The following is a 21,737-nucleotide window of genomic DNA, read 5'->3' on the forward strand; positions in this document are numbered from 1 at the left end:
GTTGATCACATGACTCGTGTGATGCAGAAAGTGTTTCATTTGCTGTTTTGTGAAATAAACTAGTTTTGATACAGCCAGAACTTCTGATGGAAAAACGTTTTTTTTTTTTTTTTTTATTTGCCATGTTTCAATTAAGCAGATTTATTTTCATAACTCCAGTTTGTGCAATTTTACGGTCGATGGAAACACAGCTCAACTTTGTCTGATAATTAGATTTGTTTGATGATCTGACACATTTAGGTAGTGGTAATAAAAAAAAAAATCACAAGAATGTTTTTTCTCTTATAGAGTAAAAAGGAGTGCTTTTTCACAGGACTGTATGTTCTTTGCTGTCACAGAGATGAAAATATCTACAGTATTTCTCCTTTTTTCCTTCTCTTTAACTGGGCTCTTGGCAAAACAAGCACAGCTCTGCAAATTTATAGGCCAACTGACTTGGAGTGTATTTTTAAACCGGCCGGACTTGGAGGACAATGAAAAATGTTTGTGAACTCGTGAAGCCGGCACGGTCAGCTGGCTGCTTTGTCTTGTAGTTGGAAGCAGATTGGGTTTGGGGGGATTGGTGGGCCCTCGTACTCAGACAGGAACCAGGAGGAAGAGACTCAGCCAAGACCGGCCGACTGCTGGACAGTGAGTCGGTGATTTTACTCCTCCGTCCTGTGATCTTCCCCTCCCAAGGCCTTTCATTTGATTTTTGTTTTAGCTCCGAAGTCAGTGTAGCTATGGATTATCGTGACCACACAGGAACCGTTGGACATAGACAAAGTGTTTACTACATGCTGTGTTTTTATGGACCGGAAGGAGGACGTACACGAGACACACACGCACACACACACACACACACACACACAACCTCTTTGGATTTAACAATAGGTTGTGTCTTTCCTCTGACATCATTTTTTTTTTTTTATTTAATATGAATTATTCTTTTTTTGTGTGTGAACTTCACCCACAAAAAACATGAGACTATCAGGGATAAAATGACTTCTTAAAATGTACATTAAAAAAAGAGTAATTTAAACGGCTCTTTGAAGTGAACCGACTGAAGATTCCGTGGCGTCATTAATCAAACAAAAAAAAAAACTGTGTTTTTTGATCACATGTAGTCGCTATATATAAATTATTATAATTACTTAAGAATTGTATCACTTTTATGTTTTAGCAATATTTGAAGATGATTTATTTTGTATTAAGTGATACTGACTACTTTTTGTCTGGAACTAGGATATTTCTCTCCAAAGTTGGGAGACATTTTACCTTCACCAACCAACATCAACATACATGAAACTATGAAAAAATTACCCAAAACGCTTCTCCTACAAAGTTTTACTTGAATTCACCTTTATAGTCTATTTATTTCACTTCTTTATACACGTTGGTCCAAGAAAAAAAATACAAAAAGGCACAAGCCTAAATGCAGGAATGTGGACCAGTGCCAAGGTCAGCGGAGGGCAGAGAGAGTGAAAAGCAATAGGTGGCACAGAGGCACAGTTCACACACATGGTTCTGGTTAGTAGACGCCCATTATGGACAATGTGGTTTGGAAGGAACTTTACTTTTCACAGTCTAAAGGCATTTTTAAGACATTTCTACTATCCACCAAAATGTCACTTATTTTATACAGAGAGAATACAAACATTGGGAAAAACACTCAACTCAACAACAAGCTTTTTCCTACAAACACCCAGAGAACAGTGTGTCCCATTTGTTATGCACAGTCATGCAACTCTGCTTTCTTAATTTTATTAACTGATGGTTTTGACATCAGTCTTTAGTTAGCCAGTACCGTCTATTCGGTGGCTTTATATGAAGTTAAACTGGTAAACAGTCATATGCTGGTTCAGTTCACGTTTGTTGACAGGAAATGAGCCGAAACTTCCCTTTTGAGATAAACTCTTTTAAGAGCCTCAGTATGCAGGCAGCAGAGCTCCAGCTGTGTGGACAAGTCCAGGGAAGATAGTGAAAGTCTTGAGGGGAGGGAAGGATCGGGTGCCTCTGCGTCTGGGTTTCAAGTTCACCGTTTAAAAATGCTTCCCCTTTTGTTTTTCTCATTCTTGAGTCCAAAAGATCACTGAGTGGAAAATAGAGAGGATCCAATTGTTTTCACACACACACAGCGATGGAAAGTGGAAAAACAGGAGTTGCACAGATTTGTAGGACATGTTGTGACTTCTTGCTCTTGATCAGCAAAACCCCCTCACCGAGATTCGAATTAAACAGACATTCATACCAAACAGAATTCAAAATTCATGCGCATTACCTCAACAATCAGGTGTGCTTTTTCTTGTATCCACTTTAGTGTAACCCCAGTCCCATCTCTCATGAGTGTATAAATGTGTGTGTGTGCCATGAACAGCCCGTTGAGTTGACATTGGCGCCAGATGAAAGTGCCTGCATGGTCTCGCATACTTGCCCATGGGGGGAAACGGGGGGCTAATTACTGGTTTGTCTCAACTCTGTGGTCAAAATAAATTGCTGGGGGACAAACAGAAACAGACTGAACCCAGATGCTTAGAGGGGGAATATCGCTGTGGACACATTAGAAGGAAATGATGTTTGAGAATGGATTAGTTCACAATCATGATGACATATGTCAGTAATTTTGTCACTCATTCAGAAATGTTTACTTCATTCACTAGATGCATTTCCATTACAAACATGAGCAAAACGTTGTCAACATTCCAGTAATGTAAAAAATAAAATAAAATTCTGCAATTGTGTTGTTTCTGTTATGCAATTATAAGTCACGTGAACAACTTGTACATGTTGTTCATGTGATGAACAACATGTTGATGGGTCATCAAAAAACATGCCGCGCCATCATCCTCCCACTACTTCCTGCCATCTTCTTCTTGGTTTGTGCCAGCAGCAACATCCAGTTTTTGATCATGTGATTATTGTGTGATGCAAAAAGAAATGTTTCCATTGCAGTTTTCCAAAATGAAAAAATTTCAATATGGCAAAAAGATCCCCCACTTCAACTCACTCCTTTTGATGCTTCACTCTGGATGGTGACACTCTTCCCATCATGTCCAAGGGCAAACCTGGCCCAGTCGATTGTTTCCTTGCTCCGTGTCTCATGGCTGTTGGTAAGAGTCGGAACATTGATGGGCCACTAAATTGTGAACTTATTTTTTCTTCAGCACAAGAAATTAACATAACCACATACAAGACTCCATTGCTTCCTCCATCCTTCAGAACAAGACGGCAAAATACTTGGAACTCCTCTACTTGAAGAATGGACGGAACAATCCCTTTCCAATGGTCTCAAACTCAGAGGAACTGTCTCTCATCTGAAACATCCAAGGAATCATCAGCTTGACACGGTGGAGGGGTTTTGGTAATCCAGTGAGCATTCTTGTCAAAGGCCTTGTCTTCTCATGGAATGGGTCAGAGTAATTTCAGTTCATTGGTTTTGATGAATCTCAGACCACATCCATGGATGAGGCTCCCATAGGTTAAGGAGACTGGTTCATCTTAGTCCAGGTAGTGGAGACAAGGTGGTTGATGCGAGGGAATGTGGCCTGGGCCTGTTGATTCTAGGCTGCATAATCTGGATTTTGGGGATTTCAGATTAATGCCAGTTCATTTTATTGTAGCTTTTCAGAAGTATCTCCAAAGTGTATACTTTCGCAGATTCCAGTAAATTTAAAGTTTCTTAAGCTTAAGTCGTCTACCATGTTAGTTTGGGGTACACAGGACTTCACCACATTAAATACAAATACTCCGGTATAAAACAAACGAAAGAAAGCAAAAAAATGTCACATTGTATGTTGCTATCATATGAAGAAGGTATACAAAATATCTACAAAACCACATGTAGAAGTTTGTCGTATCTAAAAAAATACCCACTTATCTCCACCGCAAACCATTCTTTACAAAACAGCACAAAAACAGAGCATAAATAGACAACAGTTTTTATACAAGGCACAGGTTTTTTAGTGGTTTGTGTTCCGTCTCAAAGCTGCTGCTCCTCAAACAGTATCTGAGCGTACACAGTCCCGCTCCGAGATGCTTTCGCCTCTGGGATCGGCTTCACCAGATCCAGCTCCGCATATGTCAGATTCTCCTCCACTATCCTGGGCTGGGGATGAGATGGCGGTGAGGCAAGGGCGGAGGAAAACATAATGACGGAGGAGAGGGGAGTCAGCGGTGGGACGAGGAAGCATGAGAAGAAGAAAAAAATCCATTATAAAAAACTTAATTAGGCTAATTAAAGGGCTAAAGATGGTGTAGATTTACTAAGTGCATAACTTTTTTGGGTTGGGTAAATGTGAACATGCTCTCTGCAGCTGCCACCAACCAGGAGTTCTGGGTTTAAAAGCACTTTAAAACATATATAATCAAAAAACCACATCATCACACATTTTATGGGAAATTCTCACATTCATCTTCCACACCTTAAACTCCATGTTGGTCTCTTTTCATAGCATGTGGACTGTGTGACTGAATGTTTTACACCTAGATTGACCATATAAAGCTCTCCTCCAAACATGTTGGATTTAAAAAAAACAACTTAAAAACAAGATTAGGAACTGAAAGCACAAACTCACCAGAACTACTTTCCTTGGTTGAGGTTTTAATAGTTTGGGTTTGCGAGTTTTGTCTTCGATGGGAGCTGCAAGGACAAAATCCAGATGAGTTCTGTGGAAAGCTGAATGTTCTGCTGTTGATCAATGGTGGACACACTTCCACTAATTCACTGTTGTGCTAACAGCGAAGCTAATGTTTTGTTTTGCACACTTAGATTCCGCAAATTTTTTTTAGGGCTAAATTTTGCCACCCTTGACTGTTTTTATAAACTCTCAGTTTGATGAAGTTCGACATGTAGCTCATTTTCCATTTAGCGCTTAGCATTGTTGCTAACTTTAAAATCATTCAATGCACTTAGCTTCCCCTAAATTTTTCAGAGCTAAATTCTGATGTACTTCTGTGTTGAGGGTGATATATTCTTCCAAACTTGCTTCTGTTCTTGTTAAAGCACCACATGTTTGTGTTTACCTTTAGCTGGTATCTCTGGTGGTTTCTCCTCCTGGTGGCTCCTGCTCCTTTTCTTTCTGTATCTCCTCTCCTTCTTAGGAAGAGCAGGAGAAACACTGACTACGCTGGTGACTGTCTCTCCTGAGCTGGAGTGAAACCAAGTAAATAGCGTACTTTAGTTTGTTTTTTTCAGTTGGTTTTCATTTTTAACAAGAGAGGAGTTCTGAAAGAAAGTGAAGTGTAAAAAACAAACAAAACAAAAAAAAAAAACAAGGAATCCTACCTGTTCTGAGGGCTTTTAACCAAGTGGTACTGATCTGCAAAAATATAACAGATTTTAGTTTTAACATTAGCAGGAGAACAGGAAGAGAACTGAATAAATGTTATTTCCTTAAAAGTACAATCTATTTCATTAAGAATTTATCTTATTGACTGCATAAATTAAGATGTAAAAGGAAAAGCATACATGTTTTTTTTTTATTTAGCTTTTTAACAAAGAAATGTGTAAAGATATGTTTCGAGGTAGAAATTTCTCTTTTGCAGAATGCTTCAAGCTCGGTCACGTGGGACGGAGAACATCTGCGAATATTCACTTTAGAGATTATGAAGTGGAACTTCTTTACTAATGAGGTGAATTCTGAAGGTAATTTTTTGCACTGCATTTTATCTAAGAGTATTGAAGTAAAAGGGGCTGAAAGCATTTGGAAAACACGGATCCTTTTCCTTCCATTTCACGATATCTTATGTTGGTATATCACATTAAATAACCCGCAAAATATGAAACAAAAAGAAGTGTTGCTGACCTTTTAGCCTCTGCTTCCTCTGTATGAACTGGCAGGTTATGGTCACAGTGAACATGCACATGCACAGCAGACCCACCGAGCAGATCAGCACTGCACACAGGTACACATCTGAAACACACACACACACACACACACACATTGGTTCAAAAAACATCATGTTCGTTAACTACAGGCAAAACAAAGTAAAGAAAATAATGCAGTTATTCTGAGCTGCTCCTTCAGACTGGGATATTTTCGCCTGCTCATGTTCTCCACAGACGTGGACACATCTGCTAAAAATACTACAACTCACCTTCAAACAAACTCCACAGGCTTTCTTTGGTCTCGGTGGTCGGTAGAACATGCACTGCACAGAAAGAGGGGAGAGAATAGAAACACGTGAGGTCTGTAGTCATCACTGTGGCTTTTTTTTTCCTCTTTTTTTTTTTGCAGCTTGATTACACATAGGCTTGTTCTTTAAATAGAGCTAACTGTAGGAAGACATGGAGCCAAAGCTGACCTCCTCCCTTGTGTAAAAGCATCTAAATGTTTCACATTCATGTCTTATTTCACTTTTCAGATCCCCGCCCCCCATCATGTCTGGATATGAGCATAAAAAACTGAATGCTTATACCTGATGTTGCATGTTTTTCATATTTCCCTTTGGCCGCTTGAATTTTAGGATGCCATTTTTCAAGCTAGCTGCCATTTTTGAACTTTTTAAATTATTTATTTGAGTAAAATGTTACCCCCTTTAAAGACTTGGGTGATCTTTATGTCACATATTTTCTATTGCCTTTAGAAATATTTTGTTTGGCCCCTGACCAAGTCCAAGAACCATGCAAATGTTTACAGCCTGCCGACCAATTTTAAAGAAACATTTTAAGTTTGACACATATGTCACTCATTTTCAGCTATTTTTACTCAAACAGTCCTGGACTGTTTGAGTTCAACTTTGCTAAATACAGAAAGTATTTTTTCAGAAAGAGTGACCCATATCCAGTTGTTGTTGCTAAGCCCAAGAAAAAAGTAGCAAACAATCCATCCAGAAAAATTAGAAAACTTTTAGTAACTGATTATTGTGAATTGGTATATTTTCAGATCGATATATTCAGATACCAATCTGAATATACCAGAATGGTACATTCCAGAATGGAATATACCAGAATGGTATATTCAGCAGTACTATGTAATGAGAGATCCAAATTCTTCAACAGTAGGTATGTTCATTTCATTAAAATATTTTTTTGTCTTTGATTTTAGGTCAAACAAATTCAATATAAATTTACTTCAGAATTTTTGAGAAAAATGTTGAAACCAGTGGACTCTGAGTACGTTCAGTTTTGGACACATTTGGTTTAAGGCTTAAATTACTGCAGCCATGAGACGGGAAACGAGAAATCAATGACTATCTAATTGGCTGACTATTATTATTGAGTCTGCTAACTTCAAGTCACTCTAAGTCTTATTTACACCCCGAACATTTCAAATAAAAAGCCACTGGTGATCCTCTTCTTCCTAATATGTTTCCCATGCTCAAAGTGAAGTTCCCTCTCCTCCCCTCTGCACACACACACACACACACGCACGCACACACGCACGCACACACACACACACACACGCACACACACACACACACGCACACGCACTCGCTCATTCCTCCACCCCATCCAACCACAGGAGTCTTAACATGGTGGTACTGTTGTCAAGCTAGTGGCAGGAAGCTTGTGAAGTGACACCCACTAGTACATCTCGAAATACCCACAACCACCAGCAGCTGACGACGGGCTGGCTCGCCATCTCGCCTACTGGAGACTTTCTCACAGGCCAGCTGGCAGACTGACGAACCAAACCTCGTGGCCGACATGTTACCAAGACGGCACGACATCATGAGGTGGACGTGAGCAGGAAAAGTCCGTCTGGAGAAATAGTAATGTCGTTTTCCCAAGTGACATTAATGACGGCTCACATTGTCCTCCCAACCTCTACGGATTTCTTTTGTTTTTGCGTTTGTTTGTTTTTTTGGTACATTTACATGTTTCAGATAAAAAAAATAATAATTTTAAAGATAACTTCATTAAAAATGTGTTTATTTCATTGTATTAAGGAAAACCACTTCCTACTTTATAGACCCTCTTTTTTGAGAATATCTGAAGTCCATTTTATACATTTTATCAGTAATTGAAACACATTATGTAGACTAATTACACACAGATGAAAACCTTTAATTATGACGAGTTTCTCATTGGTTAATAAAAACATGCTTAAAATTTATACCCATAGAAAATCTGTTTCTAAAAACAGAAATGTGGGCTTAATGAAATGTTAATACCTGCTTAAGGTACTATCTGCTACTTAAAGTACTTCTAATCTGACGTGAAACTCATCAGGATGTATATTCTAATTTATTGAATACGACCGTACTAAATTTCCCAGTTCGGGACACACCACGGTTTTAACATTGTAATGGGTCGGTATGTTTACAACATGTTTTCAATGGCAAGCAAAGTATTTTTCAGATTTCTAGAAATAGTTTGAACATGCTAAGTTTTAGAACAGCAAAGAGTGGCTTGTAAAGAACTGACTGGAGATTTAGTTTGGACTGGATAAAATGCTATAAAAAAAAAGTGTCCATAAGTGATTATCCTTAGAGAATTGAAAACAAAGACTCTAAAGCGTGTCGTAATACAGTCATTCACACGCCGATGGGGGTGAGGTACGTTGTAGCCACAGCTGTCCTGGGCCAGACTGACCGACGCTTTGACCACCAGCTGCAGGCAAGGCGGGTTACCCAACAACAACACAATGACTGAGATGGATGGAGCCGGGATTTGAGGACGTACAGGAGGAACTCCTACCTCCCGAGCCTCCGTCACCCTTATGTGATATAGAATATTTGACAATACTAAATGTTGTCATCACTCTGAAGTCGTTTTAGTACACCCAATGTTTGAGTGTTTCCTGGACTCACCGTGAATGTCCAGCTGTTGGGGACTTCCCTCTTGAGTGGGAATCCTGCCCACATGTCTGCAGCTGTGTAGCATTTTAAGCTAGCTAAATGCTGTAGCAGGATTTGGACCTCAGCTAACCTTCCTCAGCGATCAGGCTCGAAACCTGGTGATGGACTCTGACCTGAACCTTCAGAGCCACATTAAGACAGTCACAAAGTCGGCCTTCTATCACCTGAAGAACATCTCTAGGATTAGAGGACTGATGTCTCAGCGCGATCTAGAGAAACTCATCCATGCGTTTATCTTTAGCCGCATTGATTACTGCAACAGCGTCTTCACAGGTCTGACTAATAAATCAATCAAACAGCTGCAGCTGATCCAGAACGCTGCTGCTCGGGTTCTCACTAAAACCAGGAAGATAGAGCACATAACACCAGTTTTAAAGTCCCTACACTGGCTCCCTGTAGCTCAGAGAATATACTTTAAAATACTGTTGTTAGTTTATAAATCACTGAACGGTTTAGCACCACAATACATTCAAGATTTGTTATTGCTGTACCAACCGTCTAGACCCCTCAGATCTTCTGGTTCTGCTCTGCATCCCCAGAACCAGAACCAAATGAGGAGAAGCAGCATTCAGTTTCTATGCACCACAGATTTGGAACAAACTTCCAGAAAACTGCAAAACAGCTGAAACACTGGGTGTCTTTAAATCTCAACTTAAAACCCACCTGTTTAGAGTTGCTTATGGCTGATAAGCCATAAGCAACTTGCTTATGGCTGATAAGCCATAAGCAACTCTAAACAGGTGGGTTTTAATGTCTTAGGTTTGAGAATCCTTGCAAGATGTCGCTCTTCTAAAACTCTGTTCGAGGAGACCCCATAAGGGCAAGTCCTCACGTGGATCGATGTTTTTAATGTTTTTATCTTTTTATCTTTTTTAATCTTTTTCAAAATCTCTCTTTCTCACTGTTTATTCTGTTTTTATTTTTTATTTTAGTTATGTAAAGCACTTTGAAATGCCTTGCTGCTGAAATGTGCTTTACAAATAAAATTTGATTGATTGATTCCTCTAACACCAGTGGTGTTTACATTCAGTTTCAAGCTGTTTCAGTTAAGTGTTAAAGAGAAGGTTCTTTCTTTCTTCATTGTCACAGTAGCTGAAAAGAAAAAGTAACTTTCTTTAAGTAGCAGAATTTAGTGATAGTTGGGAGTAAACTCAAGTTTGTTTTGGTGTTTAATAGCTCTTAGTTCTACACATGAACATTAAGACAACATGCCTCTAAAACCAAATGGGCTATTCTGAAAATGTCCCATACATATTTGTACTATTACACCTTTAGTAGTCTGCACACTATTATGTTTCTCTCACTGATTATTTTCTCCTAAATAGCAGCTAAGCTGGTAGAAATATCCATAATTCCTTCATAGTAAATTGTCTACAAACTAAATCAGGGTTACGTTTTTGCCAGTGGTTCTCCGTGGCTCAGTCAGCGCAGCTGCAGTGCGTCAGAGTAATGGCCGATCTCCTAAATCTGCAGCGCTTGTGTGCCTTGAAACTGTTTTCCTCTCATCTTGAAAAATATCTTTTTTTCAACAAATGGCTGACAAAGCCAAAAGGCCACAGTGGAGGGATTCTTTCACGTTCTGTTTGAATACAAAAGCCAGAGTTGTGTTCAGCTGCACTCTGTGTTTTAGACTTGTGGCTCCTTTCTGTGGGCCAACAAAGCCAGTAAACATCGGCACGCAGACATGAACAGGACTGCATAATGAACCTCTGTGATGGATCATCACTGCTCCGATCTGCTGTACTGTTGATGACTGTAAATGAATGAGAAGACAAACTGTTAACAAAGCCTTTACTGCTCCATCCACTGACTTCCTGTTGTCAGTTTTGATGCATGTCTCGCATATTTATTGCTTTCCCATCTAATCTGCTTTTTAAGATGTAAGGTAAATTTGGATCCCTGAAACTTTTTTACAGGTCTGATGAGGGTTTAAGGTAGTTTCACTTGTGGTGTTTTTCTCAGAGTTTTGGGAACTTTTACTGCTATATTAGGATTTTAGAGCATACACAACTTGACGCATATGTAACACATGTAACATATGTATTTCATAACAGTTTTCCACTGAGGTCTTTCTTGAAGCCTAGTGTTAGCCTGTTTGATTTATTACTCTGTTTTGGGGGCTCATGTTTTGGGGCTCGGTGTCCAACTGAAAGAGTTTGGAGATAGTCCTCCATTTTCACGATTTCACTCTGCATCACACCACTGCCATGGCAGTAAAACAATCCCACATTGTGAACCATCAAACTGGACAGTAGCTTTGTTCCCATCCACTGTTCATGCAAATTTTGAGCAAATTTCTAAAATGTCGCAAAAAAAATGAGAAAACATAAAGTAGAGGTCTGGCCTGTTTTCTAGTTTCGTGCTTCTGGTAAGGCACAGACCCACCAGAGGATGGGACAGTCCACAACATTCAAACTGCAAATGCATTTCCATCTCTCTTTTACACATTGACTTTTTCCACAAAAGCCAAAAACCATATCAGGCAAGTGTAAAAACTTTTCTTTATTATTTAGAATTTAGCCATTTCCATCAACCTTTTCTAATGGGGTACTTCAAAATAAAAAAAAAATGTTGATTGAACTATAACAAACATATAAAAACTGATTTTGCTACCTGAAAAGCTTGAAAACATGTGGACTATACTTTAAAGTGGGACCAAAGCCAACCATGTATATGACTTTTGTTAAATGTACTAAGCAGGCCAGTCGAAATTGTGGCAGAAACTTGTAGATGACTAATAGAGGTGCTGTCAACACTCACCAAAACATTAGTTGGAGCTTATGTCTATAATTTAATTATAAGTTTATAGATTTATTCCTGTGTAGCTAAGACAAAATCCAAAGTGCATTAAAAGTTATGTGCTGTGCTATCTGGTTGTTCCAATCTCAAACACTAAAATACATTTTTTTAAAAGTTCAGAATTAATAAGACATTCATGATTCTGATACTGTATCTAAACCAAAAACCATAACTGTTCAAAAGAGCAGAGAAACGCGTAAAGAAATCTCTAATATCTGTTACTTATCCCAGGTGGAGGCTATTATCGAAGGCTTGAAGCAAACCTCCTGACCTCTTGATGAGCTGTTTATTATCGTAGAAAGTTGTCGCTGGGGGTTCAGTGAATGTGCCTGATTGTAAAACCACCTGGTCACCTAATGTTCTCCCACCATAAGAATCCAATTAGTTTGATGTCACACACATGTATGCACATCTAATCTCCAGTATTCTTGCGAGAGTCATCTAAAGCATGAGCTATGCTGCTGGGGGTTAAAAGTCCCAGGGGAGCTGTTAAACTGCTGAATGTCTGGCTGAGTTATATCACTGCTTTCAGTGCTTTGCATAAATAATGGGATGAAATTTTCACCCCTGCTGTACCACAGAGGAAAAAAAGATTTTTCAAACATTGATTTGCCAAAGTCACTGTAAGTCATTGTTTTACGATGAAAAAGAGCTTTTAAATATTAGATTATATGCAGATGACATTGCACTTCGGTCCCTAATCAAACTGAGCCGACCAAACTATCAGGTATGAAAATACCCTGTTAAATTGGACAAACCTCTGGAAAGAATACAATTTGCTGAAGCCGTAAACGCAGCCAAAGATCTCTCACACTGTTTCTACTAGCCTTGCTGAAAAATCTCTCAACTTGAACAAAAAGGGGCTCAGAAAGTGGAGAGTGGAAATGAAGCCCACCAACTCTTCCTCCCGTTTTATCTGTAAGACTCCCAAAGAATGTGCAGCTCTCAGCGGCTTTCTAAAGGCTGTGGTTGTGTTTTCACATGGGATCTACGTACGGTACTCAGCTTGGACTGGCCTACAGAGAACACAGCCTGTTCGGGTTGTTTCCTATTGACACACATTGTGCTAATGGCTCTGGTGTCTAAATTGTTGGGGTCATGGAAATATAGTGGAGTAAGCATTTTTATTATTACTCAAGCCATAATAGAGCAGTGCTTCCTTGGACTGAAATAACTTCCCACTTCCTTAACCACAGTGTGTCAGGACACACACATAAGGCGGCTCGCCTGTGGACTGTTCAAGCTTTACCTTTCTCCCTACAACCATCTCTGTTCTGTTTCTGCATTTTGAATTTTCTTTTTATACTCAACTTTGAGAGAGAAACTCCACATTAAGGCCACTGGCAACATCTCTTAGGGGTAATGTGCATCTGCTGTGATCCATAGCCGCCTCGGCTGAATATAACAGCTAAGAAGTAAAACATGTAGAGGAACTCGTAGCGGGTGAGAATAAAACACTGGTAGACATAAAGATTTGGGATGTTTACATTTTAGGTTATGAGGCATAACCCTTCATAGTGATTCAATCTCTTAACCTCAGTAGAAAGCTTATTGAAATAGAGGTTTGCTTTGAAAAAGTCCAGCTCAGCAATAAATGTTTGTATGTCGTAGTTTTACGACATGTATTTTCATACAGCTGAAAAACTACATAATCCTAGCACAAAACATTTTATCCAAAAATGTTAGATTTTTCTAAATTTATGTGTTTCCATTAAACTATTTTATTTTGATAAATTCAAATTGCACAGTTGTATGGTTAATGGAAGTGCACATATACTGAAGTAAAAGTATAGCCAATGACTTCACTTAGTTAGAGGGACACTAATCCTCACGGTTTGTTTTATGTGTTACATTTGTTTTATCATCAAGGACTATGATTGCAGCATCAGAGAAACCCCATAGGAAAAGTGTACATTTAGAGTCAAGTAGTGGTGTTCAAAGCATAAAATACTCAGTGGCCCTCAAATTTAATGCCAGACTGTTGAAGAACTACATTTTAAAAATGAGTAGAGTTTTCTTCTGTTAAACAGCAGCTGGAGTTTTCAGCTTTTCTGAAACCACCAAAGATTTTGTTTAAACAACATAAAATCACAGGTATGTGTCAGTAGCTTGGAATGTGGCTTTAGAAAATAAAGCACAACTATACAATTACAGAGTAAAAAGAGGGATAGAGGATAATCTGAGGACCATTAGTCACATGTTTGAGGTGTGCCATGAGAACAATCTAGTTAATGCAGAGGCGGGACAAAAAGAAAATAAGTTATAGCACATTTTATTGCTTCAGGCCAAACATTACACATTGGAACAGAATGCAGAAGACCAAATTACTATTATTACACACCTTTGGAGCGTTGTCGTTCTGTTTTGTTTCACCTATCGTCAGACAGAGCTGCGTCTGCTTTTTGTCTTCACCAGCATTTTATTAGTTAAAATGGTATCAAATTAACTATTTTAGTCAGGAACTGAGCTGACTAAAAATGTTGATATAGTTTTTCTTATAACTGTTTTTTTTTGTCTTTTTTATTAGGCCTATTTAGAGTACTGGGGCCATACTAACAAAAATTAAGTTATGAGAATCAAGTCATATTATAATTTCCAAAGCATTAGTGGGCCCAACGAACCAACCAACAGGGAGTGGTGGGACAAGAGCAACAGTACATGGGGAGATATTTTTAAATTACTTGTTTTTGTCAGAATTAAAAGTTCAGCAAAAATATCTGAATTATAAAGACTACTTTAATTTAATGGCATAAATATTTGGTTGGCTTTGAGCTTTTTGTTTTAAGGAAGTGAAGCAAACCTACATGTTTGTTTCTGCACTTAAAAATAAAGAAAAATTGCTGGTCCAGTCACACCATTAACAGTCATTTAGCAGCAAGAATACAGCACATGAAATCTTTTAAAAGTGTCTCTGGAATGAAAAGAGATGTGTATCATCATCAAGAATGAAAATAGACAATATGCAGCCGGATGATGCCTCCCAAGGATAAACATGCCTAAAGAAAACAGGAGAGGTCCAAGATCGAAACACTGAGGTACTCCAAGGTCCATCTTGGTTTAGGACAAGAGATTGCCATCAACCACACTGTAAGATCTGTTGTACAACTGGAAGTAAAACCTTAAGATTATACCAGAAAGCCCAACCCAACCCTAAACCCGAGGATTTACCAGAATCAGAGCAAATGATTTATTACTCTCAGTAATGCTATCACTGTGCTGTGGTTTGCTCTAAAACCAAACTGGAATCTTAAAATGAGGTCAATCATTTTTAAAGACATAGAAAGGTTTGAAACCTTGTACATAGGTCTATAGCTATCCAAGGGTCCAGAGACGTTTCTTTCAAAAGCAGCTGTAAGCAGTTTTAAAGGAACTGAATGAAGAATTAATTACAGCTGGACCTGTGCAAACTGACAGAGCTAAAGCATATTTTAAAACCCTTGTAAGGCAAATGTCAATACAGAAAATGCCTCAATTTGTTAATTACCTTATTTAGAGTTTTCAGGAAAAGGATTGGAAAAAGTCAAAGCAAACAGCCTCAATAGGAGGCTCTACATCACAAGTGACACGTGATAAAACGTCAGAGTGAACAAACAGCACTTCGATGGAAACACAAAGCACAAGGTTGAGGTGTAACTTGCAAAGAGACATTGGTCCAAATGTTAGGGAAAGTTGTTGTGGGTTGTCTAAAAACCCAGGACAAATTCAAACAAGTGAACCAATTTCTTGCTTTTGAAACTCAGTGGAGTTGTCATGTGAATTCTCCACTGGAGGTAAAAGACTGACTCAAACGCATCGTTAAAAGTGCAAAAGAAGAACTTTTGAATTTTTCTGCATCATCTTTGAGCCAGAAGATGATGCAGCATGTTAAAGTCTCCATCCCACCGTGTTAAAGTCTCTCCTGCCAGTTCTTGGCATTGAAAAACCTCAGACACTTTGCTCATTTTCCAGGATCAGTTACTCAGCCTGAGCTGCAGCTTGGTGACATGCAGGATTCCTTTTATCTCCAGGCCTGCTCCTAACTGTTGACATTTCCCCCTCCCAAATAAAAAGCAGAATCGTGCTTTTTGCTCCCTGGAATCACAGCCACACAAATTACATCACCTACTTGTGGTCAGAAACTGCAGCTTCTGAAGACGCAAAAGTTGGTTTGTGAAACAAATAGCTATTAAATTTGCGAGTTCTTTCTGCCACTCTTCTGGGCTATGAGACATTTAACACAGAACCATATGATTCCAATTAATTCCCAAAACGAGGAAAAGAAAAGTCAAGGCCCCTTACCTCTGAGCTCAGTAGCGGCGGTGTAGTTGGTCGAGGCCTTCCAGCGGTCCTGGTGCTTCTTGAACTCCTGCACCCGGCACATGTAGAGTCCTCTGTCTTCCTCGGACACCTTCTGGACGAGCAGCTCAAAGATCTTCCCCTGCTTCACCACCGTCAGCTTGAACTTTGGCCAGGGGAAACTCTTGGTGTAGTTCCCATAGAAGCGAGCTTTCCGCATGTTGACCCGGGCAATCAGGAGTTCGTCCTCAGGTCGATCAGCGCCTGCCGGCAAGAAGGTCCATTTGACGACAGGTAGGGCTGTGTTTCGCCGTCTCTGGGAGACGACGCAGGTCAGTGTGATGTTCTGACCCTCCTGGGCAACCGTGAAGGGCGACGGAGTGATGGTGGCGTTGATGGCCAAGCAGAAATCTGAGGATGAAGTTACATTTGAGTTACATCTGAGTACATTTGGTGTCAACTTCTGCCCTAGTCTCAAGACTTTTCAAGCCTTTGACTGGTCTTATTTCTTGCGTTTAGCTCCATGATCTCTGTCCAGTTTCTTTGGCCCTGCTGAAACAAAAAAAAAATCTCACATCATTCTTCCATCACTATGTTTCTCCATAGGGATGGTGTCCTGGGTGAAATGCAGTTTTAAGCTGCGTTCATGCGGAAAGCAAATATGACCCAAATCAAAAAATTTTGTGATTTAGGTCAAACTTTTTTGCCCATGTCCAAAGTTATAATCATAAACTGAAGTCTGAATGGTCTAATTCCGATCTTTCCCCCTATAACTGATTCCGATATAAGCCTCTTCTTATATGTTGCTAAATTGGATGCGATTGTTTTCAAAGCATCTGCAGTCTGAACGGTCATGTCGCATTTTATCCAACTTCTACATCCTTGGCATGACATGACATTATAATACTGAACCAAATCCAGACATAAACAATAAATGAAAGTAATAATCATATAAATTATATGATATGATCATATAAAAGAAGTCTCTGTGATCGAAGTGAATCACATCCCAATCTCACCACTCTTTACTCCGACTACACATCCAATCAGACTTTGGTACAGAAGTTGCAGTCAATGCTCCATGAAACGCTGTTGCTATTAGTTGTGCTTTCTTTTTATTAGCTTCCTTAATCTTATTATTGTGTGACAAACCTGTTGGCTCCCATTTCTGAATAAACTTTAAATCAACCCATAAATGGATGCATCCATTATTACTTCCATAAACAGTGCGCTGCCGTGACGTCTATGTTTTTCTTCTCTGATTGCAGGCCACTTTGGGGCTTTAAATTGTTCACACAGATGTCTGATTGCAGTCGTATTCAATTAGCAGCATGAGCAACTATGCAAAATGATAAGATTTCAGCAAAAAAAAATTGAAAATGAGAATCGAGATTTTCTGTGTGAACGTATCCTCAGTCTGCACAAATCTGTGGCCAAGCATGAAAGTGAACGCTCACGGAACATCTCCATCCAATCCAACTGAGGGTTGAGCCATTTTCCAAAGGAAAACAGGCAGGAATTTAACTCTCTAGATGTACCTAGTTGGTAGAGACGTAAACGGAAAGATTTGCAGTTTTATAATCTCCAAATATTTTCAGATACCATCAATAATTTACTGTCCACTTCCCAATTTTGTGCTGTTTTGTCTTGGTTTATCAGATTAAATAAAACCCCAAAATGTTCACGTCCGCAGATCTGGTCCCAGGACCAGATGGAACGTCACCTTCCCTTTTCCCTCTGACGATGGGGTTATTTTTGGTACTCATGACAACAAACACGGGTTCAGAAAATGAGGAACAACCCTTCCTATTGCGTGTTGAATGGGAATATTTATAACATGCATACTTGTGCTGATGTAAGCAGTTCCTCAAACCACGTAGTGTAGGGGTAGAGCAGGTGCCCCATAGACACAGGCTCTTGGACCTCAACAGAGCCGCTTGGGGTTCAATTCACCAACCTGGGAAACTTTGCTGCATGTCTTTCTTCTTCTGTTTCTGCCTTTTTCCTGTCTAAATACTGCAAATAAAGGCCATTAGTGCCACAAAAGCACCCTAACGACAAAGGGAGTAGGGTTAATCCTAGTCTCATTAGGGTTAGGAGTAATCTTAACCCTAATGCATTAAAAACAAGTCAGGAAACAATCAGTGCCCGTCAGAATAACGAGATGCAATCACAGAGAAACGTCTTTGCCGTTTCAATGGAACCCTGAAGCTATTTTAAATTAATGAGAAAGGAAAACCTTTTTGAACAATCCCACAACATGAATCTTTACTCTAGAATCCCTTCTCATTTTCTGAATATGGGTCCAGTAGTCATCCCCTAATTATTGGCCAAAATCCAGCTCTACATCATCTCTGATTCTCTGTTGTCTTCAAAGTTAGTCTAAAAACCTTCACCATGTTAACTCCAGCAGAAGTTGAGGGGAAAAGACCAACATATTCCTACCTCCAAACAATGCTCGGGTTAGCAGAGCAAAGACCAGAGAGGAGATCTTCATTTTCCACAACTGCAGCCTCCATAAACTCCAAGTTAAATGCGCCTCAAGAAAATTGTCCCCAGGTTTCCTCCTCCTTCTCTTCTTTTTCTCTCTTTTTTTTTCTCTCCCTTCAACTGGGAGGTGAAATATGAAACACTGGACGCTCTGTTTCCACTCAGAACCTCCTTCCTTCCCTCCCACTCTCCTCCCAGACAGTAAAAGCACATTTGTCTGCGTCGCGCACGCGAAGCAGACAAAAACAGACGTGCTGGCGTGTGTGAGGACACACATACACACACATGCGTTCTAGTCAGAGAAGTGGGAAATGTAGCTTCCTGAGCAGGAAAGGAGAGCAGGGAGGTGGTGTGTGTGTGCGTGTGTGTGTGTGTGTGTTTGAGATCGTCTGTGAGCATATTACACTTCCAGCTGTGCAGGACAGCGGGCGCAGACCTCAGTCAGAACTGTTATTTTGGAACTCACAGGCAGGAGGAGGAGGGCTGGTTTGGTGTGCAAAAATATCTCCGATTTGACCCAATTAGTTTTATTAAACTCAAACCCAATGTTAGGACAACCCTAAAAAAAACAACATGAGCAACAACTGAAGCAGTAATGCCAGATGGCGTTATACAATTCGCAAGACCTACCTTTTATTTTGGGAGTACACTTCCAGTTAGCGTCATGTAAATTAGCATATTAACTAAATACTTAGCTTGCTATCTAAATATTTATTTTGAAGCTATATGTTTAGTCTGTAAACTGAATATTTAGCTCAGCACTAAATATTTCGAAGATAAACATTTAGCTTGCTAACTAAATACTTAGTTGAACCTGTTTGAAACATTATGAGAAGATTACTTTTTTCCCTTCATCTACTTTTTCACTCTCTATGCCAGATCTCTGAATGGCCTGTATGTGTCTCCATCTTTCTTCCATCAAGTCTCCAGTTACAAGATCCCACAGTGAATCATTGTTTACAGCCCTGTCAGTTTTTGGGACTCTTTGTGGGCTTTTATTGACCCTCAGAAAGCAGAACGGTGGAGATCAGGGTGGCTTTGGACATAAAGATAAAGGAGACAGTCTGTGGACGCCTCTAAATTGTTCCTAGTCTGGCAACAGTTGACCAAACAGAAATGTTTCCCTGACAAAGAAGAGACCACTTTTCCAAAGACCCCATCCTTTTGAGAGGTTGTGTAAAATGTTGGAAATGATTTGCCTACTTAGGGCTTGAACCACAACGCCAAGATGATTTCTGATGCATTTTCCTATTCTCTTAGGTTGATAGCTAGAACGAAGAGAAATTGCCTCTTTATCTGTTAAAGGGTAACTGAGTAAAACACTAAGGCTTATTGACTTATTGTCAGTCACTTTTTTTCTTTTTGTAGACAAAATCTCTAATTGGTTCTATGTAAGAATAAATGGTGCTGTAGAGATAGTGGCCTTTCAAGTGGTTCAAAGTGTCCATCCATCCATCCTACTAGTGAGATAGATAGTGCTAGCTCTTTAGCTAGCTAGATAACCATCAGAATAGATCAATGGTTTCCAAAGTGGGTCCTCGACGGCCGGCATCCTGCATGTTTTAGTTCTCTCCCTGGTTTAACTCACCTGGATCAAATGATGACTCATTAGAGACCTAAGAAGAACATTGACATGCTGAAAAGGTTCTTACTACCACCAGAAAGAGAAATAAAACATGCAGGATGCCGGCCCTCGAGTACCGACTTTGGGCACCACTGAAATAGATAGTAATAGATGGCTAAATAGCTTGTTATCTAACTAGCTATTTAGTTAGATAGCTATTTAGCTAGATAGCTAGCTAGCTAGTTGGATTATCTATCATGTTTAGACATGATTCATTGGGGGATGTCAATCAAATCAGCAGTCTTGCGTCAGAGCAAGAGCTGGCTTAGAAGGTAAAAAGGGTAATTGTCATGACATTTTGGGTTGTTGTCATGCCCAGTGTAAGATACTCATGCTTTAGTGTTGAGGTTCTTTCTTATAATCTTAGATTCTTATATTCGTGAAAGTATTTTTGATTTCGTTTGTTTGTGTCCTGATCAAGAGGTACCGATTACCTCTTGATCAGATCCTTCTATTGTTTTCCATGCCGATTGTCGTTCCCATTGTTTTGCTGTTTCCTGTCGAATGTTTTCCAGTTCCTCTTGTGTATGTGTCTCTGTTCAAGTAGACTCCTTTTTCCCCATCTGCGTTTGGGTTCAATTCCACAAACTTTGGCCTCAATTTGGACCCGACCTAAAGCAAGTGTTGATAGCAGTTCCCCAGACGACTTCAGCAAACAGAGCAAACAGAATAAGAGGCTCGGAGTTTGTTGAAAATATAGCTCCTTTCTAACTCTGACTTCACTTAATAGTACATGTGGCTAAAGAGGGTGACGTTTTCTTCAGTTTTCATGAGGAGGAAAAAGCTGAACTTCAGTCAGTATGTAGAAAACGGCTCAAATCACCATTTAAAACCCGTCTCCATCTGCTAGTTATTACTCACTGTTTGTATAAATGCCGTCTGGGTTATTAGAGAAGATTTTCTCTGATTCTCCTGCATGTGTTTCCATTGTGGAGGAGATGCTGTCAGAAAGCGGGTAAAGGTCTCATAATGTTAATATCCACCATATGCAGTGGAGGTAAATCGGCACTGAAACACAGCAGGCCCAATATGAGCAGCGTGACACGCAGGCTTGACTGAACACATGCTTTAAGGATGCAAAATGCACAAATGAGTCTGTTCATCCACTTTCTACTCCCACTTACCTTTCCAGGAGTCAGAATGAGTTAATGTATGAAACTGTATATGCAGTAAGTTAGCACATATAGTGGAAAATGAGTGATAAACGCTTTATATTTCAGCGTTTTGATGTTGAGAGTTCTCTGGTGAGCCAAATGAGAGGGCATTTTGAAGGTGGGTGCTGCCATCTGGTGGACATGTTTAAAACTGCCGCCTGAGTAGAGTGCTTTTTCTTAGTAAAATACTTTTAAAAGAATATCCAAACACACACGGTACATGTCAAAAAATATTTTATTTACAAAGTTTTCGAGACAAGAAAGAACCAATAAGACATGCATCAGCAGCTCCACAGTGATGCCTTTCAAGAGGTAGAAAAGGTGGAACCGTTCAGCGCTGCAACACAAGAAGCAACATGGAGCCGCGTGTGACTGACTCCTCACCCAGACGCCGCTCTGACCTCTGCCTGACCTTTAGCACCGCTTGTCACTGGATACCGCTGCAAGCTGAGTGGCTGGGCTGATTCAAAATGATAGAATGTGGCTGTGGTGAAGGATAATAATAATAATAATAATAATAATAATAATAATAATAATAATAATAATAATAATAATAATAATAATAATAATAAAACGATGATTGGAGATTGCTTATTTCTTCAGATTATGCTAAT

At 39.5% G+C, this 21,737-nt stretch overlaps 1 protein-coding gene and 1 long non-coding RNA gene across 2 annotated transcripts in view; one reads left to right on the forward strand and one right to left on the reverse strand.

The window, feature by feature from the left end:
- Nucleotides 1-21,737, forward strand: part of LOC108167289 (uncharacterized) — a 74,203-nt gene that overhangs the window by 26,326 nt on the left and 26,140 nt on the right. The gene's annotated exons all lie outside the window — the stretch shown is intronic.
- vstm4b (V-set and transmembrane domain containing 4b) lies at nucleotides 1,312-18,536 on the reverse strand. Its single transcript, XM_008437939.2, has 8 exons — nucleotides 18,301-18,536; nucleotides 15,859-16,266; nucleotides 6,076-6,129; nucleotides 5,784-5,891; nucleotides 5,264-5,297; nucleotides 5,002-5,126; nucleotides 4,554-4,618; nucleotides 1,312-4,084 (listed from the first exon to the last, which is right to left on the reverse strand). Exons 1-8 carry the CDS (start codon nucleotides 18,350-18,352, stop codon nucleotides 3,959-3,961), a joined length of 972 nt encoding a protein of 323 aa, XP_008436161.1. The 5' UTR covers nucleotides 18,353-18,536; the 3' UTR covers nucleotides 1,312-3,958.

Source organism: Poecilia reticulata, linkage group LG19 (assembly GCF_000633615.1).
Source record: "Poecilia reticulata strain Guanapo linkage group LG19, Guppy_female_1.0+MT, whole genome shotgun sequence".
Taxonomy (NCBI): domain Eukaryota; kingdom Metazoa; phylum Chordata; class Actinopteri; order Cyprinodontiformes; family Poeciliidae; genus Poecilia; species Poecilia reticulata.